The sequence below is a fragment of the Paroedura picta genome, chromosome 15, assembly GCF_049243985.1.
Source record: "Paroedura picta isolate Pp20150507F chromosome 15, Ppicta_v3.0, whole genome shotgun sequence".
NCBI classification, from domain to species: Eukaryota; Metazoa; Chordata; class Lepidosauria; order Squamata; family Gekkonidae; genus Paroedura; species Paroedura picta.
Window position 1 is genome coordinate 1049243 of NC_135383.1, and position 22944 is coordinate 1072186.

Sequence of the window (22944 nt, forward strand, 5' to 3'; positions counted from 1 at the left end):
GGTGGAAACGGTGGGAGGGAGAGACGGCGGCAAACCCCCTCCAAGTGCAAAAGAGCCCCGTTGAAGGGGGCATGGAAGTTAGGATGCCCTCACATCAAAAGCCGCCTCTTGGCCCCGATACAATTTTCTGTTTGGGTCCTTCAGGTAGGCCGGGAGAAAGGGGATTGGAGCCGCCAAAGGCCCCCCCTGACCTCCAAAGGGAAAGGGCCCCCACCCCGGATGGCCCGCTTCTGGCTTCTGCCGCTAAGAGCTGCAGGGCCTGATTCGCCAGCCCTCCCCCTGTTTTGCTGAGAGCCAGCAGCAGCAGCAGCAGGCAAGCATCTTTTTCGGTCCCTGTCCTGAAGCCGGAAGGCCCTTGAAAACAGAGGCAGCAGCATCCAGGGCTGCCTTGCCGGATCGGGGGAGCCACTCCGCCCCACTCTGCCTGCCTTCCCTCCAAGAGCTTCGCCAAGGAGCTTCAGAGGGATTCCAAACAGGCCCTTGAAAAAATGTTTCCCGTCGGTCCAGATGAGACTCTGCGAGGGTGCTGGAGGGGGAGTGCTGGGGGGGAAGAGGAGGGGGAAAGAACCCCTTGGAAGACACGCCTAACCCCCCCTTCCTAGAGAGGCTCAGGCAGCCTGTCTTCCGCTTAATGAATGCGCCTCCATGCCTGGGCCTGATGGGCAATCCTTCCAGGCGCCGCCAGAGTGCTTGAGGAGGAGGCAGTGGGCCCAAGGCCCGTGGCCAATTCCCACCTAATCCTGTTGATTAATTTAACTTTGAGGCCCAAGAGGCTCCCTGGAGTGGTCAGAAGGAGGGACGGAAGCAGGGCACCGGCTGGGGAGGGAGGCGCAGGATGGACGGGTGTCTTTGCCCTGAGAACTGCAACCTGTGGCCCCCAGGGTAGAAAGCCCTGGAGGTTTGGGGGAGGCCCCTGGGCTTGGGAAGAAGAGGGGCCGTGTCATGTCAGGCTCATGGGGCCCCAGCGTCCTCCTGCTGCAGCGGCCGTTCCCTCCAGGCGGGGCCCCCATCGTGAGCCCCTGAATCACGAGTCACGCCAAGAACAGAAGCCAATGCCCTGGGGTTGGGGCTTGCACCCAGGCAGGGCAGTGGCGCAGGTCCCGGTGGGACGAGGGTGCCTCGTTTTGGGGCGGCACAATCTCCGTGCCGGCCCTCCCTGCTGCCGCACCCACCGGTCCCGTGTTGCCTCTGAGCCCTCCGCGCTGCCCGGCCTGGCGCCCACCTCGCCCCTCTTGTCCCTCCGCAGGCAACCGGCTGGACGAGGGCTCGGACGTGGAGTCGGAGCCAGACCTACCCCTGAAGCGCAAACAGCGCCGCAGCCGGACCACCTTCACGGCGGAGCAGCTGGAGGAGCTGGAGAAGGCCTTCGAGAGGACCCACTACCCGGACATCTACACCCGGGAGGAGCTGGCTCAGAGGACCAAACTCACCGAGGCCCGGGTCCAGGTGAGGGGGAGGCGCTGGGCACCAGGCGGGAGGAGGGGGCGCCCCGCAGGAGCCTGGCCCACAAGCGCTAGGCTCCCCGGGTGTCGCTGGGTGGCCAAAGGGCAGCTTCGGGGCCCTCCCAGTAAGGAGGGGAAGAGGGACGTGGGGCTGCCTGTGGGCCGGGATCTTCTGCACCCGGAGCCAGACAGGCTAATCCTCAAGGCAGCCCTGTTTAGCTGGGGGCGCCTTCCTTCCCCCCCCACACACACACACTCTGTCTGGGGAAGCCGACCTAGGGGTGCCAACCTCCAGGTGGGAACGGGGACTCCCCTGCGATGGCCGCTCCGTCCGTTCTCCTGGCTGTCACGAGAGATTCTTTTGTTCCTTTTGGGTCTTTTTTATTATCCCCCGAGTTGGGCATCTTGGAGGCCTGCCCCTCCCTGTGCCAGGTGCCCTTTGGAGGCCGCTGATGTCAAAATTAAGTTGGACAAACGGGCTCGTGTCCAGGGCCCAAGGGGTCCCCACTCATAGGTTTGCTTCTTGCCACGGCATTGACACGGGGCCACAAAATCCACGCGTCCAGCTCTCCAAAAACTTTGCTCGTGCTTCGGCGATGTCTTCCACCAGCCGGGGGATGCTTGACGGGAGAGAGAGGGGCGAGGCTTTTCCTGGAAGTGGGACTTTGTCCTCCCCCCCCCCGTGCATGCGCATGCGCACGCCCCCCCCCCCCCCGGCCAGCCCGGCCAGCCCGGCCAGCCCTTGCCAGAGGCCTCTCCGCAGCTGCTTCCCCAGCCGCATTCCTGGTGGCTTTCTCAGCCCCGCAGGCTGGCACGGTCGGTTTCTTCCCACCACTTCTGAGCCGGCCGCCCCTTGTAAAATTTTCTGGGTATCAGAGGGGATCTGTTTACTGGCTCCCAAGACCTACAAATGGGATGTTCTGGGGGGGGGGGGAGAGGCCTGGCTGGCTGATAATACACTTTGCAAGGGGGGGGGAGAAGGGTCAAAGGCTGTGGCTCAGTGGCAGAGCCTCTGCTTGGCACGCAGAAGGCCCCCGGTTCAATCCCCGGGGCTCCCAGTTAGAAGGTCCTGGAGGCACCTGTGGTGAAAAGCCTTGACCCGTGACCCTGGAGAGCGCTCTGTGGCCTCTCAGCGGAGGGTGGTGGCCCCTCATGGCCATTCCTCAGTGTGGGCTGGAGAGTCAGAGGCAGGAGGTGGGGAGGCCTTTGCAGGCTGAGCCAGGCCTTGAAGGAAGGGGAGCTCCTCCCAGCTGGGCCTGAGGGGGGGGCAGTGTCTTCCCTCTCCCTTGGGATCGTCCTGCTCCTCTGTCCTGTTTGGGTTCCTCCCAAAGGGTCTTTGGATGCAACCCCCAGTTCCTTCTGGACATTTTGCCTTTCTTGGGAGGGGGCAGCTGGTGCCCAGTTGGGGTGAGGTCAGCTCAGGCCATCTGGAGAGGTGGGTCCAGAAGACAGCCTGGCAAGCGAAACCTTCCAGCCGCCGCCACCGGACTCCTCTTCTCCGCCAAGAGTTTCCCATCCCTGTTTCCACTTAGCCCCGTCTCCCTCGCCTGCCCATCCGTCTTCCTCCGCCATCCAGTGCTGATTAAGCCAGGCAGCTCCCGGTGGACCTGCTTTCCCAGTAACAGAGCATCCACCTGGCTGCCTTCAGGAGGACAAATTGTGGGAGCTGACCCAGAGCTGCTGCCCTAATTCACTCCAGCCCCTCCCAGCCACGGGGCAGCTGCTGTGCTGGAAGGGGTGAGGTGCAGCGACCTCCCCAAGCCCCTCTTCTCTGGACCTCCCGGGCCCTGCTGGGGGAGGGGGGAGGGGGGGAGAGCCTGAGACCCTGCAGACAGAAGCACTTTTTAAAAAGAAAGGAAGAGCTCTTGGTTGGGAAGTGCCTGAGCTGTCCATAGACCCAACTTGCTTCTGTCCTTCCCCATCCCGCCATTTCCCTCCCAGGCAACCTGGACACAGGTGGGAAATGCCCCTGCATCCGAGAGGTAGGGCAGTGCAGGAAACAGTCCTCAGAGGATACCCGCTCAGCCTGGCCCGACCTCTCAGGTCTCAGAAGCCAAGTCCAGGCAGGCAATGGGAAGCCACCTCCGCTGACCGCTCGCCCTGCAAAGCCTGTGGAGGCAGCATAAATCAGCTCCGACTGGGCTGCATTCTCCACACCACCCATTCAGCAGTTTCCCGCATGGATGAGCCGGGAGATACTTGACGGGTTGCAGAAGGACCCACGTTCAGGGCCTGCACCTCCGGAGAAAGGGTCTCAGCAGACCCGGAAAGGACACTTTTCTGCCTGGAACCCTGGGCCTGTGCCCCACACATTGGATCATGCGCTTTCAACGCACTTTAGAAGTATATGATCCTGTTCCGCACAGGGAAATCCAGCCGCAAAAACACCTTGAAAGTGCATTATCTAACGTGTGCATAACAGGCCCTGGAGAGGCCCTGCCACGCCTACATGGAGGACAGAATAAATGTGGGGCCCTCCAGCACCTTTAAGGCCAACAAAGTTTTAGATAATATTCAGCTTTGGTGGATGAAGGCCTTGTGATGCCTCCCTGAAACCTCCACCTGCAGGATCACGCAGGAGCCATGAACGTCATAGGCCAGGCACTACCTGCCCAGAGCCAAGCCGAGGGGGGAGGCTCTGTGCCCGGCAGGTGAACTCCTGAGCCATCTGTCTAGCTGCTTTATTGTTGTGGCTGCATGTTTTCCAGTATGTATTGTAAGCTGCTTTGAGTTGCGGGGGGGGGGGGAAGTGGGAGACAAAATGTTTTAATAAATAGTTAATTGCTTGGCTGGACAGGCTTTGATCCAATCATGCAAGAAAATTCATTCTTAATGTTTTCAAAATCAGTTGCCCTCTTTACTGTTTGGGGCATCTTTGCAAAACGCCCATGTTCTTGATGAGTTTTTGGTCCCAGGACTGGCGGGTGTTTTTGCAAGATGTCGTCCTCACCTGACGATTTATGCCCTCTCACCCGAGGACTTCCCCATCTGTCCTTCCCTGGCAGATGGCAGGAGCAGAAGTCAGAGCAAAGTGGGACTGGAGAATCTCCCCCTCCCCCCCCCCAAAGAAAACACACGTAGGGGGTTCTCCAACACAGCTGGGGAAAGGTCTGCTTAGAGCAGTCTCTGCTCGCTTGCTTGCTTACTTAATGACGGCATTTAATGACTGCAGTTTCTCACTCCGGCTCAAGGCCGGTCGCCCTGATTCCCTTCCTTGCTGTACACAAAGCTGCGCCCCTGTTGGGACCCTTTTCAGCCCCCTGAAATATAGCGAATGAACCTCCAGTGGCGGGAACCTCCTGGCCGCCATCTTGACTGCTGCAGACTCTGCTCCCATGCTAATAAATACATTTGGCCTGGGAGGTGGGGCGGGGGGCCGCCCTGGGAAATGGACAGCCTCTAGACTGCCCCCCCCCACATCTGGACCGGGTGGGTTCGGTCTCGGAAGCAACGGGCTGCCTCTTTGGGATTAGCTTTTCCCGTAACGGGATCCCCTGGCAGGAGAATCTCTGAGTGACTGATAAAACCTCCGCTGTGGTGGAGCGAAAACAGGTCCCCTTTGAAGCGGGGCTCACGTTACCCTCTCGACACTCAATCCTGTATATTTTAACTACCAATAAAATGATTTATAAGCATAAAGGGGTGGGGGGGGAGCGTCTTCAGCCGTCTTTCAAAGGAGCATTGTGGGGATGGATTTTGCATCATCTTTTAGGCTTCTACGCTGCCCCCCCCCCGCCCCCCCCATGAAGGCTGCATATAAGAGGCGCAAGGAAGGAATCAATTTGCCCGGGACTTCGAAATCCCTCCGCTCCTTCCCGCCCCCGCCCCGGAGTAAAACTTTGAGCTGGAGGGGCTCAGGAGGCAAGGCTAGACACCTGCATGGGAGGCAGGGCTGCAGAGAGAAACTCGGGGCCCATGGATCCTCCATGCTGAGAGGCAGTCTTCTCTGAGCAGCTGAGGCCGGATTCAGATCCTGGTTGTCCTGGCCTGCCATGTCCATGTCAGCCTCCCTGAGGCACCTGAGTGCTCGTGGCCAGGGGGTGGGCACAGCAGAGGCCAGAAGGTCTCAGCCAGGGGTCATGAAACCCAGCCTGGGAGTTCTTCATGGTCCCGACGGGGTGGGAGTTAATCAATCAATCAGTCAATCAATCAGTCAATCAATTACAATTTGTTAAATGTTTATTGGGTGATATGACTATATATGGTCATGTCAACCTCCCCCCCTTCCCAAAATGGCTAGTTAATCAATCAGTCCATTAATTAAAATTTGTTAAATGTTTATTGGGTGATATGACTATATATGGTCATGTCAACCTCCCCCCCCTTCCCAAAATAGCTAGTTAATCAATCAGTCCATTAATTATAATTTGTTAAACGTTTATTGGGTGATATGACTATATATGGTCATGTCAACCTCCCCCCCATCCCAAAATGGCTAGTTAATCAATCAGTCCATTAATTATAATTTGTTAAATGTTTATGTCAACCTCCCCCCCCCTTCCCAAAATGGCTAGTTGGGTGGGGTGGGAAGGGGGGCCGGGTGGGGGTGGCCACAGCTCTGCCTCCCAACCATATTCTCCGGGGTTGTGCCACTCTGGGGTTCTTGAAGCCTGAAGAATGTTTCAGGGCAAAACGCAGTAAGATCCCTTATGCATCATGCCCAGCTTCTATCTATGACTTAAATAAATTACACACAAACACCAGAATCTGTATGACTGCAAAGTTCAAACACTGTCTGATGTATTTAAACCCTTAAAGGGATTTGGGCTGGGGTTCGGCTAAGTTGGGTCCATCGAGCCCAGGATCCTGGGGTCTCCCCGGGCAGGAGGCCTGTCTCCCCCCCCCCTACCGTGGCCTTCCCGGGATGAGCCGTGCCTGCCTCTCTCTCTCCCCCCAGGTCTGGTTCAGCAACCGAAGGGCCCGATGGCGCAAACAGGCCGGAGCCAACCAGCTGGCTGCCTTCAACCACCTCTTGCCGGGGGGCTTCCCGCCCACTGGGATGCCAGCTTTGCCACCCTATCAGCTGCCAGACTCCACCTATCCAACGGCCGCGATTTCCCAAGGTGACTGAGGAAGGGGGGGCGGGGGGGGGTCCACTTGGGCAGGCCTCTGGATTCCAAAAATGCAAAATGAATTTGCTGCAAGACTTTAGACAGGGGAAGGGGAAAACCTGCCTCTCCGCAGCCCTCCCTGCCAGGACCTCTGCGGACTCTGGCCTGACTGGATCTTCCTGTCCAGCACAGCTGAGGGCAGTGTGGTTTTTCTGCCAGGGCCATGACAGCCCCCCCCCAGTCCCCCCCCCCAGGGACTTCCCTCCTGCCCTTCGCAGCAGAATGCCTGGGGCTGGAGGCAAGCCGGTCAGTCTTCCCCCAAAGACCCAGGCTGGCCTTTCTACCAAGGGTGGCGGGGGAGAGGACCAGCTGCCCCCATGGCAGTCCAGGGAGGAGGTGACCCGGCCAGCCACTGCCTCTAACTCCGCTTGTTTCCCTGCAGACGGGGGCAGCACCGTTCACAGGCCCCAGCCTCTCCCGCCGTCCACCATGCACCAGGGGGGACTGGCTGCCGCTGCCGCCGCCGCAGACTCCAGCTCCGCTTACGGGGCCCGGCACAGCTTCTCCAGCTATTCGGACAGCTTCATGAACCCTGCGGCCCCGGCCAACCACATGAATCCGGTCAGCAACGGCCTCTCCCCTCAGGTAAGCCCCGCCTGGGATTTTCAGCTTCCTCCGGTGCTGTGACTCCTGCTGGACCGAGGGTCCGTGGAGCTGGGCTCGCAGGCGTCCGCTCGAGGACACAAGCCTGCCAGATGTGTGCAGCTGCTGCTGTCCCCAAGGATGTGCCCTCCCCCCTCCCCTCCCCCTCGTGCCAAGGACTTCCCCCTCTGAATATCTGCCCAGGCGATGGACTCCCAGTGAATCGGCTCCTGTTTCCCAAATGGAGCCCCACGACTCCTCCAGGTTGCCATGCTGTTCTTTCTGGATTTCAGGGAGAATGCTGTGGGGGGGGGGTGCACATCTGTGGTCCCTCTTCCCCCATCCAGGCTGCCAGCCCGGCTAAAGCTACTCTAATACTGAAAGATTTGCATTGATAAAGTTGCGTAAGGCACCCTCAAGTCCCAACCAGCTTACGGTGACCCTGCAGGGTTTTCAAGGCCCAAGATGGACGGACAAGTTTTGCCCTTGCCTGCCTCAGCGTTACGTCCCTGGGCGGTCCCCAGTGGTCTTCCCTCTGAGTTATAACTGGGGATGACCCAGCTTGGCTTCCAAGCTCTGGTGAGATGGGGCAGGACAAAATAGATCCGCTCTTCTTGTGCAAACCACATCCCAGCCTGAGAGTGCAGCAGGTGTAAACACGGCAGACAATCTCGAGGCAGCCTTGTCTATGAACCCATCACGACTGCATGAGTGTCTGTGTGTGTCAGTGTGTGTGTGTGTGTGTGTTTTGGGGGGTGCTTTTTGCAGTGTTGTCAGGGGCTCATTAGAAATGCAGGCAGGGGAAAGACACAAATTCAGCCCTGGCAACCAGAAAATGCCCTGCTTCTCGAATTAATTTTAGAAATTCTCCTAGCTGAATGGGGATTATGTAGGAGAGGGATGTCATGCGGAGAGACATTCCAAGCCCACGGAGGCTCGGAGCCTGAGAAAGAGCTGCTTGTCCACAGTCCGTAGACAATATGAGCGATGTGTGTTACCATCTGCCTTGCTGGAATGAAATGCCTTCTCAAGGGGGGAGAGGGGGGGGCAACCGAGAACCTTGTTCCGATTCTCAAACGTTGACTCTGCATGTAGACATTGTAGAAATTCTCACGCAGGGCTCTCAAATCATGCAAATGACTCTGCAAAAAGGACAAATCTTTCGGAAGCTGAATTGCAGCTGTGTCTGTTGCGTTGGGAAGGAAGGAAGGAAGGAAGGAAGGAAGGAAGGAAGGAAGGAAGGAAGGAAGGAAGGAAGGAAGGAAGGAAGGAAGGAAGGAAGGAAGGAAGGAAGGAAGGAAGGAAGGAAGGAAGTCTGAGTTTCACAAGATGGCATCTTCTTTCTGCCACGGCAGCCTTTGGCTTTTGATGGGTTTTTTGTTTGTTCAGGCCAGGGAATCCTTAACCCTGTTGAGCTGTTTGTGTGAACAGTTAGACGTCTGCAAAAGTTGCAAATTACTGTTGTGCTTTGAGTCACCAGCCGGTGACTGGGTCTCAGTTGTTGCCTCTTGGACCAGGAGAAGACAAGCAGAGCATCGGGAAGGTCATGGATCAGACTGAGGCCTGGGAGGGCTGCTGAGCCCAATGGTCAGGGAGGGAATGAGAGCAGGATCCAGCTCAGCCCAGTGGCCCATCCTGCAAGGATGTCTGGGAGTGAGGCAGGGCCTTTCGGGGGGCCAATCCCAGGCCGAAAGGACACTCCCAGCCCCAAGGGGACCTTGCCCCCACCGGTCAGCAGCCCTGACCTCACCCCTTTCCCGAGAAGGTGCAGGAGGGCCCCGCTTGGGCCAGGAGTTGGCTGATGCCTATCGACAGAGTGGGACCGGCCACCCCCCACCTGCCTGCCCCATGTGGTGCTCTCCAGGCGTCCCCCAGGCCCAGCAGCAGAGGGTCCAAATGGTGCAGGTTTCTGGGGCCAAGGGCAGTCCAGCCGGATGCCAGACGGGGCCTGGAGCCCTCCCGAATTGCAGTCGCTCTCCAGACCTCCTTAGTCCAGCGGAAACAGCGGCTTCTGTGCTGTGATTCCACACTGAGGTCTCTCCGCTCCCGAATCCGCAGCCTCCCCTCCCCCCCCAGATCTCCTGGCCTCTCGCAGCCTGCGTTGGCATCCCTCCGTCCCCTGCCCACCTCCCTGCCAGTGGAGGCTGTGGCGAGAGAGAGGCAGGAGGCTGACAAAGGGAGAGCGCGTGGTGCCCGCTTGGCCTTCCCGCGCAGCCGAAGGTCGGGGATTTCCCCAAAGGCCTTGTCCCTACATGGCGGTAAGCTGCAGCAATGAATTCTTATCCTCGCCAACCCAACCCTGGCAAATTTGCGAGCGGGCAGAGCCGGCCTCCCTTTCAGGGGGAAACAGGGAAATCCTTAATGCCTCCCCCTGTGCAGCAGCCGTAATGCCAGGATGTTCCCAATCTTCTTTGAGGGATGGAGAGATTAAGAATAATAAAAAAATTGCAATAAAATATGTGTGAACGAGGGGGTAATTGTGGACAAATGTGGCATTCAAATTCATTTTTTCGGCTCCTTTACTCACCATTTCAATCTTATTTTCTGCTTGTTAATGAGATCTTGTTGGTTGGGGTGGGCAGAGCTGCCCAGTTTTGCTGGGTAATTGCACGTAATTTTCCTTCCACTAGTGATTTGCATCTGATCTTTTTTCCCCCTAATTCTTTGCTATTTAACCCCCCCCCCTCCTCCTCTCCCCTCCCAAATCTCTCCCCCCTCTCCCCTCTCCTCCCATCCACTGGTCTGGCAAGACTCATTTTAAATGCTTATTACAGTCAGAGACACTTGGACACAAAGAGGGGGAGAAAGGGAGTCGAGGCCGTGCGGAGCTGCCTCAAGGACGGTGGCGCGGGCGTGTGTGCGGTTGCGCCCCAAAGATGCCTTGCGCTTGTGAGACGTGATGTGCTCAGCTACAGGCAGGCATGTTCAGGGATCCAGCGCATGGTATCTGTGCAAGGCAAGATTCTGGGCCGCCGTTTCTGAGCGTGGAGGCAGGAGACCCCGATTTCCTGAAGCCCCCCTGACCCGCCTTGCTCCCGCTGCGAACTTCTGAATGCCAAAGCCGGCCTCGCTTGGTTCTCATGATCCGACCGACCGGCGCAGGTGTGGATTCACTCGGAGGGTAAAGAACGCTCTCCTCTTAGCCCCGTGTCACGTGTTTGTGAAAGCGCCTTCTCACTGAGTCCAGCCATCCGTCCCTCTAGTCCAGAATTGCCTCCTCGTACCGGCAGCTGCTGCCCGAGATAAGCCGTTTCCAACATGAGCAGTTTGGGCTTGCCGGGTCTCCCCTGCCCGCTGAATCTGCCTTTCTTTGGGGGAGCAGCTGAAGTGGTGGGAAAGCCCCTCCACCTTGTCTGGGGACCGAGGCTTCATGATCTTCAAGCCAGCATTCATTCAGATTTTTGGAAAGGCTTCCCCCTTCTAGGCAAGAACAAATCGCAAGGCCAACCTGCCCCCCCCCTTCACTGAGATCCCCCCCCACGCCTGCCGAAAAGCTCCGTATCAAGTACAGCTCTCTCTCTCTCTCTCTCGCTCTCTCTCAGTAAACTTTTAACCTATACAGTCCCACAAAGCTGGTATTTCTTTCCCGTAAATTTTTTCACTCTTTCTCCACCCGCACCCCCCCCACCCCCCACCCCACCCCACCATCTGCTCTTGTCAGTTAGATGCCTCGGCCAGAGCAGTGGGAAAAGGGAATCAAACGTGACTTTTTTTTTCTCATGTGAAAAGGGAGATGTTTATTTTTTCTTGTTTGGGTGTTGAAGATGGGGGGGGGGGTTCCTCCGTGCCGTTTGTGTTTCAGGTGGGCGTGTTCCCTCGCGGGGAGGGTGGGGCTGGGTCCAGCCAAGCAGGCAGGGATGGAGGCTGCAGAGGGGGTCTCTTTCCTCTATCTTCTTCATCAGGGTGCTGCAACCTCCTCCCCCCACCCCCCTAAAACGCCTCAGAAGAGAAGGGGGGTGCCCAACAGCAGGGTTGTAAAAACAAGAGGGAGCTGCCCAAAATCTCCGTCCCTCTTGTGAGCTCTTAGCTGGGAGTTCTTGTGGGGGTTGGGGGGGGGGGCAGGGGTGTGTGTGTGGAAGGTCCCTGAGCCTCCCTGGGTCACTTTGCCAGCTTCTGGCCCAGTCCAGCAGGGCTCCTCTGCTGGCCTCCAAGTCAAAAAGATCCGTTCCCTTGGAGGGCAGGGAGGACCGTGTGGCCTTCAGCCCCCCTCCCATCTCAAGGAATTCCCCATCCCTCCATCTCTGCCCTCCCGGGTTGGCGGGTCAAGGGCCAGCCTCCTGCCGCAGGTTGCCTCCTCTTCCTGAGGCCGGCTGGGAGGAGGCCAGCGCTGACATGCCTCCTCCTGTGCAGCCAGAGGGCACCCCTGGGTGCAGCTCCAGGTCTGCTCTTATGAGGGCCGTGACCAGTGCCCTCCAGCCATCCCTGTGACCCCCAAAGGGGGGGGTTAGAAAATGCACGAACTGCACAGACTGCTGCAGGCCAGATCTGTCCCCTGCCCCACATCCAAAGCTCCAGCCACAGAAGCCTAATGCCACTTGTCCCGAAATCAGTTAGCATGGAATAAACTGGACAAAGTCACTGGTCAGAACTAGAACTCCTTGGGGGCGCTGCAGAATGGGGGGAGGGAGGGGAGTTGGCAGTGGGCCTTAGCCCCTCACATGAACCCTGTTCAGGTGCCCCCTCCCCCCCTCCTGTTTGCATGATGGCCAAAGAAAAGACCCAGGGAGGATTCAAGAGATCCACAGAGGGGCCGGGGGCCAGCTAGGGAGTGGGAGGGAATGGGACAGTGTGTTGTCCCATGTGTTGTGGCAGTGCTCCTCTGAGGGCCGCTTGCCGGGGGTCCCGGCTGTCAGGCTCCACCGGTGTCTCTGGGGAGAGGTGTCTGGGGATGCAAGACGAAATGGACACCTGGCTGGGTCCGGGGAGGTGATCCTGAGAAGGCAGGGCATGATCTGAGCACAGGCTGGACCAGAGTAGAGCTGCACAGAGCGGGATGCTGGCAGGGCCCCGGGTTGCCAACAGGCATTTCCCAGGGGGCTGCAGGAGGCTGGGACGGCCCGCTGACGGCCCTGCAAAAGAGCTGCTCCCCCGCGCCCGCCCGCTGCCCCAGCGCACGAGGGGGATGCCTCAGCCCAGGCGGCAGATCGGCTCTCCTGGCTAGCGCTGCGGCCAGTCCGCGAGGAAGCTGATCAAAGGGGCGGAGGGCCGGGGTGCTGCCGATAAGCCCTGCTCTTTAAGCTTATCGGGGCTGGGAATGAGGGGATCTCATTTCAGTCGAGGAGGCCCTGAAAAGAGATCATGGACGACTCGGGGAGCTGCCAGGGAGAGGGGCCTGCGGGGGGGGGGAGGGGGGGCTCAGATCTAATCTCAGTTAAGCACTATCAAGAAAAGCCCAGTGCCTCTCCAGGGATTTGCACAAAGGGGATAAAAAACAGGGTTTCTCTCCCCCTGCACTGATTAGCAGGCTGCCCGCAGGAGAGACCGTCCTCGGGTCCAGCCCGCAGGGACAAAGGGACCCTGGCTGAGATGCAGACCGGACAGCGGCAGGCCTGAGAGGGCCGAGGACCCGGACGGCCTCCTCCCTCCAGAGCGGGCCTCGCAGGGCACAAAGGGAGGGGTGCGGCCACCTCTGGCGCTCAGGCCCAACGCCTGGAGAGCAGAAGCCGCAAAGGGCACTTGAGGCATGTGCAGAGTCCCTTTGCCTGACCTCCTCTGCAGCCCATGCGGAATTAGGGGGCCTCTCTGTCACCCTCGTTGTGGCAATTGAGTATATGCTAACTCCGTCTGCGTTTGCCTGAGGCAAAGCTCCCCCGGAAAGATCTGGTGGATTTGTACCATTTCAGTTGTCGTGGCTTCCTTTCCTCCCAGAGTATCCTGGGGTCCGTAGTTTGGCGAGGCTGTGGAGAGCTCTCTGCCAGAGGCCCCACCTTGGCGCCGTCCCTGTGCCCCCCAGCGCCCTTCCTGGCTCTGCCGCCTGAGTGGCTCGCCTCTTGCCTCAGACCCAGCCTGGTCCTGGCGCTGGCTGCTGGGCAGGGAGGCCTCGGTGCTGGGATGGACCGTCCTGCTGTGGGAAGCATCCCAGGAAGGTCACCCGGGGGCCCAGCTGTGCTGGCTGCCGAAAAAGTTGAGGGCCAACGGGACAGATGCCTGCCAGCCCAAGCACTAGAGCTCCCTAGGAGCTGTGCTTGTCTCCATCCCTCCATTGGGACTGGCCCCAGCTCTTCTTCTTCTTCCCTAGAGACATCTAGGGTGCCTGTCAGTGGGCCGCCCTTGAGGACAGAACGCCCACCTCAATGGAGTTCAGTCCCCTCCTGTAGGGTTGGGGTGGGGGGCTGACGGCCACAAGCAGGATCTGAACCGGTCCCTCTGCTCCTCACCGCTGCCGTCTGTGCTTGGCAGGACCACTCAGGTTCTCGGCCCCTGCACCAGCTTCCCAGGGCCATGGCTGCCGAGGCCTGCAAATCGGCCGGGAATTGGACCGGTGGTTTCCTTTGGGCCGTGTTCCCCATGGAGTAGGAAGTGGCTTTTTGTAGCTTGTGGTCCTCAAGCTCCCACCGTTCAGGGACCCCCACCCCCGTCTGACTCCTTTGCCATGATCCAGGGACATTGGGGGCCGGGTGAGGGTTTGGGCCTGGCTGTGCGTCTTTCTTCTGGGCTGCCTGGGCCCCCAAGGAAGGGAGGGGGGAGGGAGGGAGGAGAATTGAAGGAGACTCGTGGCCCCCGTGTCCCACGGCCGCCTCTGCCGCCTCTGGTGTGCTGGCCCTCCTCCTCCTCCTCCTCCTCCTCCCCCCACCCCTGCCTCCCCCCCCCCTCCTCGCCATCCGCTGCCTGCCGGTGCCACGAAGGGATCAGAAGTTCCAGGGAGCGCACGGCGTCTCTCCTTTGATCCATGTCCTGAGGCCCGCTTGACGGCGGCGGAAGAAAAACCAGGCAGACAAAACGAGTCTGTCAAAGTGATTCCTCACAACTGTCTCCTTGCGATAAGGCAGCGCTGCGCATCTCGCTGGGGTTTGCTGCTCCCCTCCTCTCCTTCCCTTTCTCCTGCCTCCTCTTCTCCATACCTCTCCCGTCCCCTAAGAAGCCGAGTCGCTTGAAACCGAGAAGCGCCAGGAAGGGGCCCGCCTCGGCCAGGCCGCCCGGAGCCCTGGGCCCACCTGCCTCCCATTGGCCTTCTCTGATATCCCCGTGCCCCCCCCGGCCCCCGCCCCCCTCCCCCCTCTCCCTTCTCTTTCTCCTCCCTAATGCGCTGTGTCGGATGCTGCCCGTGCCGAGTTTAATTACGTGCTAAAGAGAAAAGGCGCCAAACACTTGCAGGTGGCCAAGAGCATCATGGCGGGCTTATTATCCCCGCTCTCTCCACAGGGAAACACCTGCAATGCAAAGGGGGGAGGGGGAAACCTCTGGGCATGATGGTGCAATGGCCCTTCCTCCGGCAGCTGGGTATTGGGGGGCCCTGCATTCTCCCCAGCCCCTCAGGCTTCTGGCCAGCCCTCGGGGGCTCTCTCTGCCGTCCCCCCCCCCCCGCTGCAGAGGAGGCCTTGGTCTTCCATGCACGGTTGATGCTCCCGATCCCTGGGGGGGAGCCACGGCCAGTTGTCTTCTTCTTGGGGAGCCCGCAGTCGGAGAGCTCGGAAAGAGACCCCAGGCAGAGCACGGAATGCGCCTGGGCCCCCTCTCAAAGGCTGTGTGCCGGGAGAGGCTTCTGTATCTCCCTGGGGACGCGTGGCTGATGCTCGAACCCGGTGTGTGTGCAGGGGGTGTGTGTGTGTATGTGTGTGTGTGCGCACACACACAGGTTTTGTGAAAGGGAAGGCATAGCCAGGTTTTCTTGGTGCCAGCTTGGAGAGATGGAGGCCAGGCCTGGCCCCGGGGCTCTACAAGGAGGAATGTCCCACAGACACCCCACAAGTAGGCCCTTCCCTTCTTCCCTTCAGGCTCCCTACCGCCCCCCCCCCCGCCTTGACCCACTGGCACAGCTAAACTCACCGGGAGCCTCCCGCTGGACCCAAGGGCTCCACCGGAAGGCAGTCACAAAAGGCCATCTCCACTGTAACGTAATCAGCGTTTCACTGCAGCGGCATGCCTGGCTAGAAAATTTAAAATTCGCACCGTCAAATTCCTAAAAGCCAATTTTGGACATCCTCACTCTTCAATCAGGCAGGATGGGAGCGCAAAATGCAAGAGCACGGGCGGATCGGGCCCCTTCTCTTTGTCCTTCTCCGGAGTCCGCGCAAATTGCCGAGGGAAGCGTTTTGCCTAAATCCGCTCGGGCCGCCTTGGAAAGCAGAGCCTCTTGGGGAGGGGTCACTTGGGATCACCCAGGAGCCCCCCCCCCACCCCCCACCCCCCACCCCCACACTCAGAACAGTTAAACCTCTGCTTGGAATAATTAGAGGATTGTTATATCGGCCCCTGCAAAGTGGCATTCCTTCCGCGTGGGGGAAAGGGTGGGGGAGTGGGAGGAGGGACTGCGAAGGTGCCACGGTGGGGGAGGGGGGATCTGCCTCCCCCCCCCTCCCAGAACCGTACTGCACTTCACTGATAAACAGGAAATATCGGGGAACAGGATTTCCACATTATCTGAGCGCGGCAGAAAATCAAAATTTCAGTCTAAATCCAAAGAGACGAGTCTCTAAGCCTCCGCCAGCTGATACGGCCGGCCTCAGCCAGGGAAGGAAGCTCAGGAGGCAGGCATAATATTTCTGCAGGGGGGGGGGGGGCAAGAAAGAGGATCCTGGGCAGTGGGAAGAGGGGGAGGAGGAGGAGAAGGAGGAGGGGGAGGCATTCTCCGGGGATACTGCAGGGGGGGGGGGGAGGCCGAGGGGGGCCGAGCGGCCCACCTTGACCTCTTTTGTGGACGGGGCTTCCAGTCTCAGGGACGCAAACCCACCCCCTTCTGCACACACTGCTGTGAGCTTCCCGGGCTGCAGGGATTCAGGCCCACTGCTTGGAAGGATGTCAACCTTTTAATTAGTGATTAGCATGCGCAGCTGAGAGCAAAGAGCCACATGAGGTCTGCTTGGAACCCTGGAAGCCAGCAAGCCCCTTAGCAGCCTGCTTGGAACGCCCGGCCCCCGGCCCGGACTCTGTCTCCCTGCCTGGCTTCCCTGGGCGGGGCCTCCCCATGCTCTTCTGTGCTTTGGGCTGGATTTCCCTTCTTGCCTGTTCAGTGAGCCCCTGAGGCTACCGGGGGCTAGGAGAGGTCTTTGCCCCACAGCCCCGTGTAGGCCGAACCACAGTCTGCATGTGGGGGGGGGGGACCTACAACTCTCCTTCCACCAGCAAGTTAAAAGGTTTCTGTCCTGCTTCAATGCCATTAATGGCTACTCACCATCACAGTGAAATGGAACCTCCATGTCCAGAGGCAGTGCACACCAGAATACCTGTGACTAGAAGCCACCCACAGGGGAAGGTTTCTCTGCCCTTGCTGGCAAGGCCCTTGGGGGCACCTGGTTTTCCAGTAGGGGAGACACAATGCTGGGGGGGGGATGAATTAAATTAATTGAAGTTTAAGGGCTCAATCTATAACCATCTATAACAAACAATCTATAACAAATGTAGGAAGATACAAGTACGTTGAAAGCCCTTACAAACCCAAATAATAGCCTCTGAATACAATCAGACCGTTGTATCAGGCATAGACCTAATGCGACCCTGACCATACAAATTTCGGCCAAATGGCCTTCCTCAGTGGTCAAGGCATAGGACTACACAGGGGCTCCAGATGCAGAAATATTAAATATTTTCTAAAACTCGGACCCAGTTGTCCTCCTTGTTGTGAGGCAATTGTCAGACGGTGAGGCTCCCGCCCTGCCCCCTCCTCCATGCAGGCATGCTCTCCGCCTGGCTGGCCCCCATCCCCTCCTTGCCCAGCAGTCCAGACTGGGCTGCCCTCAGAGCGGTCGGCTCAGCACCCCCGAGAGCCGTGCTCTGTCCTGGAAAGCAGGGCAGGGAGGCTGGGGGTGGAAGGTCATTCCTCAGCAAGTGTTTCCATTTAGTTCCAGATGCCAGCCTGACAGGTGGGTGCCTCTTGATGGATTCCTGGCTCCCTGAAATGTCCCCTCCAGCCTGGGCCAGAGGCAGCAACGGGACGGCACAGCCACGGGAGCCAGCGGGCCAGAGAGAGGGTGGCGCAAGTCCTGCCCTGCCCAGAATATTGGGTGAACGGAGGAGGCCTCACTGGCCCTGGGCCGAGAGATGTCATGGCCTAGCTTACCTCTCAGGGGTGCTCCAAGATAAAAGGGGGGGGCTTGTACCCACCACTTAAGATCCTTGGATAAAGGGGCATGAGAAAAACCATCATGCGCACGAGCCATTATAACGACACTGAAGTGTGGAACGTCCTCATTGGAGGTGGATGGCTGAGGGCTCCAGAGCTGGGGCACCACCCCCAAGAAGGCCCCGCTTCCAGCATCCAGCTCACCTTGCTTCAGAAGAGGAGGGAAGTGCAGAACCGGCCCGCTTCCCAAGAGGGCTTTGTTCACGGGGTGCCATAATCATCCTGACAGACACACTTCTGGGCTCCTTTCCCTTTCATCTTGAAAAACATATTAGCCTCTTGCTCCCCGGAGAGGGAGGGGTCCTTCCAGAGGATGAGACAGAGCGGGCATGAGAAACCAGCTCCCGATGAGGAAGGACTCCAGATTTCACATCCGGCTATTTCAACTTGGGGAAGGGTCACTCCTCTCCTGCCCAGACTGCAGCTGTGACTCTTCATTTGTCCCCTTGCCTTCAGCGTGGGTCATGCACAAACACGCTTTCCCAGTCAGTTGCGTGCAAATGCCACGGAATGCAAGCAGGAGGGTCCTCGTGCTATGAAGGGAACAAACGGATCAGAAGCACCTGCCACAAAATCAGTCAAACTCAACAGCATCGGAAGGGGATACGTCCAGCCCTCCTGGGCCTCTGCTTGAGCTTGCTGGGTAACTCAGGCACCTTGCTTGGAAAGGGGAACAAAACGAATCCTCTTTTTAAAATCCACCCCAGCAAAATCCATTCCCCATTCTGATCGTGTCTCTCCTCTGCTGATAGGATCTCCCGGCACTCCGCAGCTTCGGCATTCTGCTTGTCTGCGCAGCGAAAGAGGGAGGGGGGATCATATCAAGCTTCTATCTACCAGAATCTCTCCTGAGGAAATGGCATTTGTAGGGGTTTTTTTAAAAAGACTCTTGTTTATGTTTTTCTTTCTCTCTCTCTTCCTTTCTCTCTCTCTCTGCCCCCACTGGTGCCTGTTTAAACGTGAGAGTGCCAGGGGCACATTTGTGCTAATTTTTTGTGTCTGCTTTTTATCTTCCTGGTGATGCACCGCCAGCTTTACCCACCGATAAGTGGATTAGTTGTTGAGCTAAACAAAAAAGGTGTTTGACAACTAGGAAGTTCCAAAGAACATATTTTTGTTTTGCAAAGAATGGAGCGATGTTTTCTTGTTTGTGTGTGTGTGTTTTCCCCGGCGCTGCAGTTTGCAAATTCCAGAAGCCAAAAGAGAGAGCGACAGAGAGAGAGAGAAGAATCTTGCAGCTTCTCCCCCAGACCCACCCCTTGCTCTTCTGTTTTTTCAAAAAAGAAAAATTACTTTTCCAGGCTAATTGCACAGTGGTTCATGTGGCTGAGCTGCCAATAGCACAGTGGGAGAATACCTGCTTAGCAAACAAAAGATTCTGGGTTCGATTCTTGGCATCTCCACTTTAAAGTGGGGCTAGGAAAGATGGAGAGTTTCTCTGCCTGTCAAAGGGGCTTTGTTGAAGAACAGTCGAAGAAGCGGGGCTGGCATGTCGCTCCCATCACATTTGCCATCAGGGAGGGAGTTTTTGCCAGATCGGAATGACCCCAGAAGGATGCAGTTCTTGGACACACAACTTAACATGCAGCCTTCAGCCCATCCAACCATCTGGCTCCCCTCCTCTATGCTGCTAAGAAGAAGCTTCCCCAACAGTGACTGACCGTGTGCTTCCAGAAATCTTGCCAAGGAGAACAGGGAAGCGATGATTCCTCCCCCCCCCCATATTGCTTACACCCAACGTCTTGGAATAAGGGACACACTGCTATGGCACATGGAGGTCAGGCCAGAAGGCTCCCTAGTCCAGCGTTCTGTTTCTGAAAGAAGTCGCCAGTGAGAATCCACAAAGTGGCCGCGATGGTTTGAAGCAAACCAAGCCATCCATACTCTTTGGTGCTGCGAGCCCGTCCAGCTGCATGAAGAACTTTGTCATCAGAAGTGCTTCTTTGGGACCCCCCTGCAGGACGACCACGCCCCCCCCTGCCTGGACCGCCAGCCAAAGTCTTCTGGGAGAGCAGCTGCCGTTCGCTCAGCCCCCCCCCCCGATGCCAGTGGCTCATTCCCTCAGCATGACCTACCTCACAGGGCTGTTTTGAGGATAAAGAGATGGTGGGAAATGCATATAGAGCACCCCGAGTTCCCTGGGGAAAGGGAAACTTTGAACAGCCCTCAGTCCTGTTATGTGCGTCGTCTCGACCTCAAAACAGAAAAAAGAAAGGGGACCATGTGCAGAGTGCATTTCCCTCCCCCCCTTCTGCCTCTGGCACTGGGCAGCCCCCCCCCCCGACTTGTTTGGATTGTTGTGCAGTTGTAGCTACAAGCCAGCAGGGGGCTCTAGACTCAGAACTGGGGCCGCCTGGTCAGGTGTGCAGGTGAGATCTTTCCAGCCGGCTTCTAATGAAGTGAGGTTCCTCAGCCTTCAGCCAAAAGTAGCAACATGGGGGGGGGAGTAAAAAAAAACATGTTAAAGGTCCCCAGCTGGCAGTTAGAGGCATCTGCCCTCAGCCTGAAGGCTCCAGCTGAGAGCTATTTTGCTATTTATCTACATATAATTATTGCTATGAGGTGCAGACATTAGCACTGTCAAGAGCAATTTACCCTGACATTTTTCACTCGCTCTGTACCCTGATGGGTTTTTTGCTCCCTCCCTCCCCCCCCCCGCTTCGCGGTCTTCGCACACACACACACACACACACACACACACAGACAGGCACACGCATGGCGAAATGCAGTTCACGGTTCTCCACAAGGCCCAGAACGTTCTTCCTCGCCCAGGCTGTGCTTTCGCAACTCATTAAACTTTGAAATTTAATTCTGTCGGAGAGAGCCGGGGAGCGGCGCAAGCCCCTCCCTCCCTCCCTCCCTCCCTCCCTCCCCGCCATGCTCGGTGCCACTCTCACCCTGCCCCCTCCCCGCCCAGTGCTGTAGCAGCTCAAGCATTTCCACTTGACACAAACTGAATTTACCGGTTAGTGCGTTTTCAATTGGAATGCAATCTGGAGTGTTAACCTCTGCTTTCAAGGCGGCCTTTAAAAGGCAGACCGCCCTTTACGAGGCAGGCCAGGCTGCGAGTTCCACGCTGGAGGAGTCAGCCTGGTGGGCAGCCGGCCCTTCGAAGGCCGAGGCCGCCGCAGGCTTCCCTCCCGCTGGCTGGCCGGTCCCCCATAATTCACCCAAGCCAGTGGCGCTTTAAATTAAGGCGCCCGGCCCGTGCTTGGCTCTTGATTTAATGCGACAGGGATTGTATGTTCCCTAATAAACACCAATTGCCCGTTTGGGGCACATTTGCCACAAGATGACAGAGGAACAAACAGCAACGGCCTCTCCCGCCCCGCCCCCGCCCCAATATGGTCTCCCGAATCCCTCGTCGTTCTTCGCCAGGCAGGGTCTGCTGTCAGCCAGCGGCTCAGCCCTGAGCAAGGAGGCTTGGCAAACAGGTCACGCACCAAAGCGGTGGTGCCAGGGCATCCCTGGCCACAAGCAGGCTTGGCAAAGCAGAATCGGCGATGAGGGACACAATGCCCAGTCACAGGTCACACCAGCCTCTGTGGCCAATAAGTGGAGAGATGGACAGACATGGATATTCATTCATTCATTCATTCATTCATTCATTCATTCATTCATTCATTCATTCATTACGTTGGCTGTGTGTTAATGGCTGCCAGGCAAGAGGCATTTGGAGGTGGCTGGCGTTTGCCTAGCCCCACGGCACAGCCCTGGTATTCCTTGGAGGTCCAAGCAAAAGCCAGGCTGGTGTCATGGTGAAGAGCGGCAACCTCTGACCTGGAGAGCCGGGTTGGAGTCCCTTCTCCTCCTCCACCTGCAGCCAGCTGGTGGACCTGGGGCCAGCCCTGGTTCTCTCAGTCCTCTTGTGGGCAGGGAAAGAGGGGGCAATTGTAAGCCACTTTGAGACCCCTTTGGGCCTTGTCCTCCCCAATCCGGCTTCAGGCATGCCAGGCGGGCAAGCCCAAGGGGCTGTAACTGGTAAATTCACGGGGCCAGGCCTCTGGGCGAGCCACCAGGTGCTCTCTCAGTGCTGCAAAACGGAGCCAGATGGGGCTGTGGTTTGTGGTGGTAGCAGGAGTAATAGTGATAGTAGTAGTAGTAGTAGTGGTAGTTGTTGTTGTTGTCGTCACAGCAGTCGTGTGGCAGCCCACCTTTCCGACTAAGACTCAAAGTCCAGTACAAAATATGAAAATTATTTCAGTCAGACCACAGACCCTCCAGGAAGTAATGAAACAGGACGAGGATTACAGAACTGGAAAGTGCGGTGCAAACAAAAAATTATCTCAGGCAACAAAACCTGCCTTAGGCATGAGGCACAGTGATGCAGACAGGGGGTTACAACGGCAGAGGACTCGGCGGGAAGGGAAGGGAAGGGAAGGGAAGGGAAGGGAAGGGAAGGGAAGGGAAGGGAAGGGAAGGGAAGGGAAGGGAAGGGAAGGGAAGGGAAGGGAAGGGAAGGGAAGGGAAGGGAAGGGAAGGGAAGGGAAGGGATGCGCACCGAGGAAGCTGCAGTGGACTCCAAGGCTGTGCTTGAGAGAAGAGAAGAGACCTCCTGGGCCGGCCCATTCGCCTCGGGCTCTGATCCCTTCCTAAAAACCTCTTACCTGCAGACGTCTGTCTGTCTGCCTGTCTGTCTGTCTGTGTCTGTCTCTCTGTCTGTGTCTGTGTCTGTCTCTGTCTCTGTCTCTGTCTCTCTGCTCCCTGCCCAGACTGCACATAAGCCATCTATGGGCTATGATGGAGACTTATCACCTCTCCCCCCTACCCACTGCCCTGGTCCGCTGGGTCAGAGATAGCCTGGAGAGGTTCAGGAATCTCCTTCCTGGAGTTTGTCTAGCATTTTAAAATCTCCAAAACTGTTTGGGGGAAGGGGGGCTGATCCATCCCTTTGTCTCTTAGCGAAACCATTTGCATTAGAAAGAAGGTGAGCCTGGCTCTGTCCAAAGAAGAGGGGGAAAGCAGTTAAAACTCTAAATGGGGAACTTCCGAGCCCAAAAGGGATTGCTCTGTAATTGTGAAATACTCTTTCTCATGCAAAGAAGCCAGTGGGACTGGATCTCTGCACAGCACAGTCTGGCTTCTCTGCCCTGCAGCCCTTTGCGGCAGGGTGGACTGGGATGTCCAAGCAGCCCTGGATGGCTTGGCTCCCACCTGGCTATCAGGGCCTCCCAGGGCCGCCTCCCACCCACCAGCATCTTTCCCAGCACATTAAAGGGATGGCCCATCACTGGTTATGCTCCAAACTGTGTCATAAGGAATGGGAAGGAGGGAGGGAGAGACAGGAGGGGGGGGGGGGGTCAATGTGCACCTGTCTCTCCTTCTAGGCAATTTCCTGTTGTAATCTTTGGTTGTTTTCCCCTCCCGCGTCTGTCAAATTTTCTATTTTTATTGCTTTTTACTTGTTTGTGCTCTAGTTTCTTTCCCCTACATGATTTTTAAAAGGATCTATTTTCCAGAAAGTGGGCCCTGGGAAGGGAGAGCAGAATCATTTCTAGCCCTTTGTGACCCCCCCCCCACCAGCTTCTTC

General features: G+C 57.7%; 1 protein-coding gene across 4 annotated transcripts in view; it reads left to right on the forward strand.

Moving 5' to 3' along the window:
* PAX7 (paired box 7) overlaps positions 1-22944 on the forward strand; it is a 72425-nt gene that overhangs the window by 39236 nt on the left and 10245 nt on the right. For all 4 annotated transcript variants that reach the window (XM_077311464.1, XM_077311467.1, XM_077311466.1 and 1 more), the window contains exons 5-7: positions 1247-1446; positions 6340-6505; positions 6936-7138. In XM_077311464.1, the coding sequence (XP_077167579.1) occupies positions 1247-1446; positions 6340-6505; positions 6936-7138 (569 nt within the window). The remainder of the gene's footprint in view (positions 1-1246; positions 1447-6339; positions 6506-6935; positions 7139-22944) is intronic.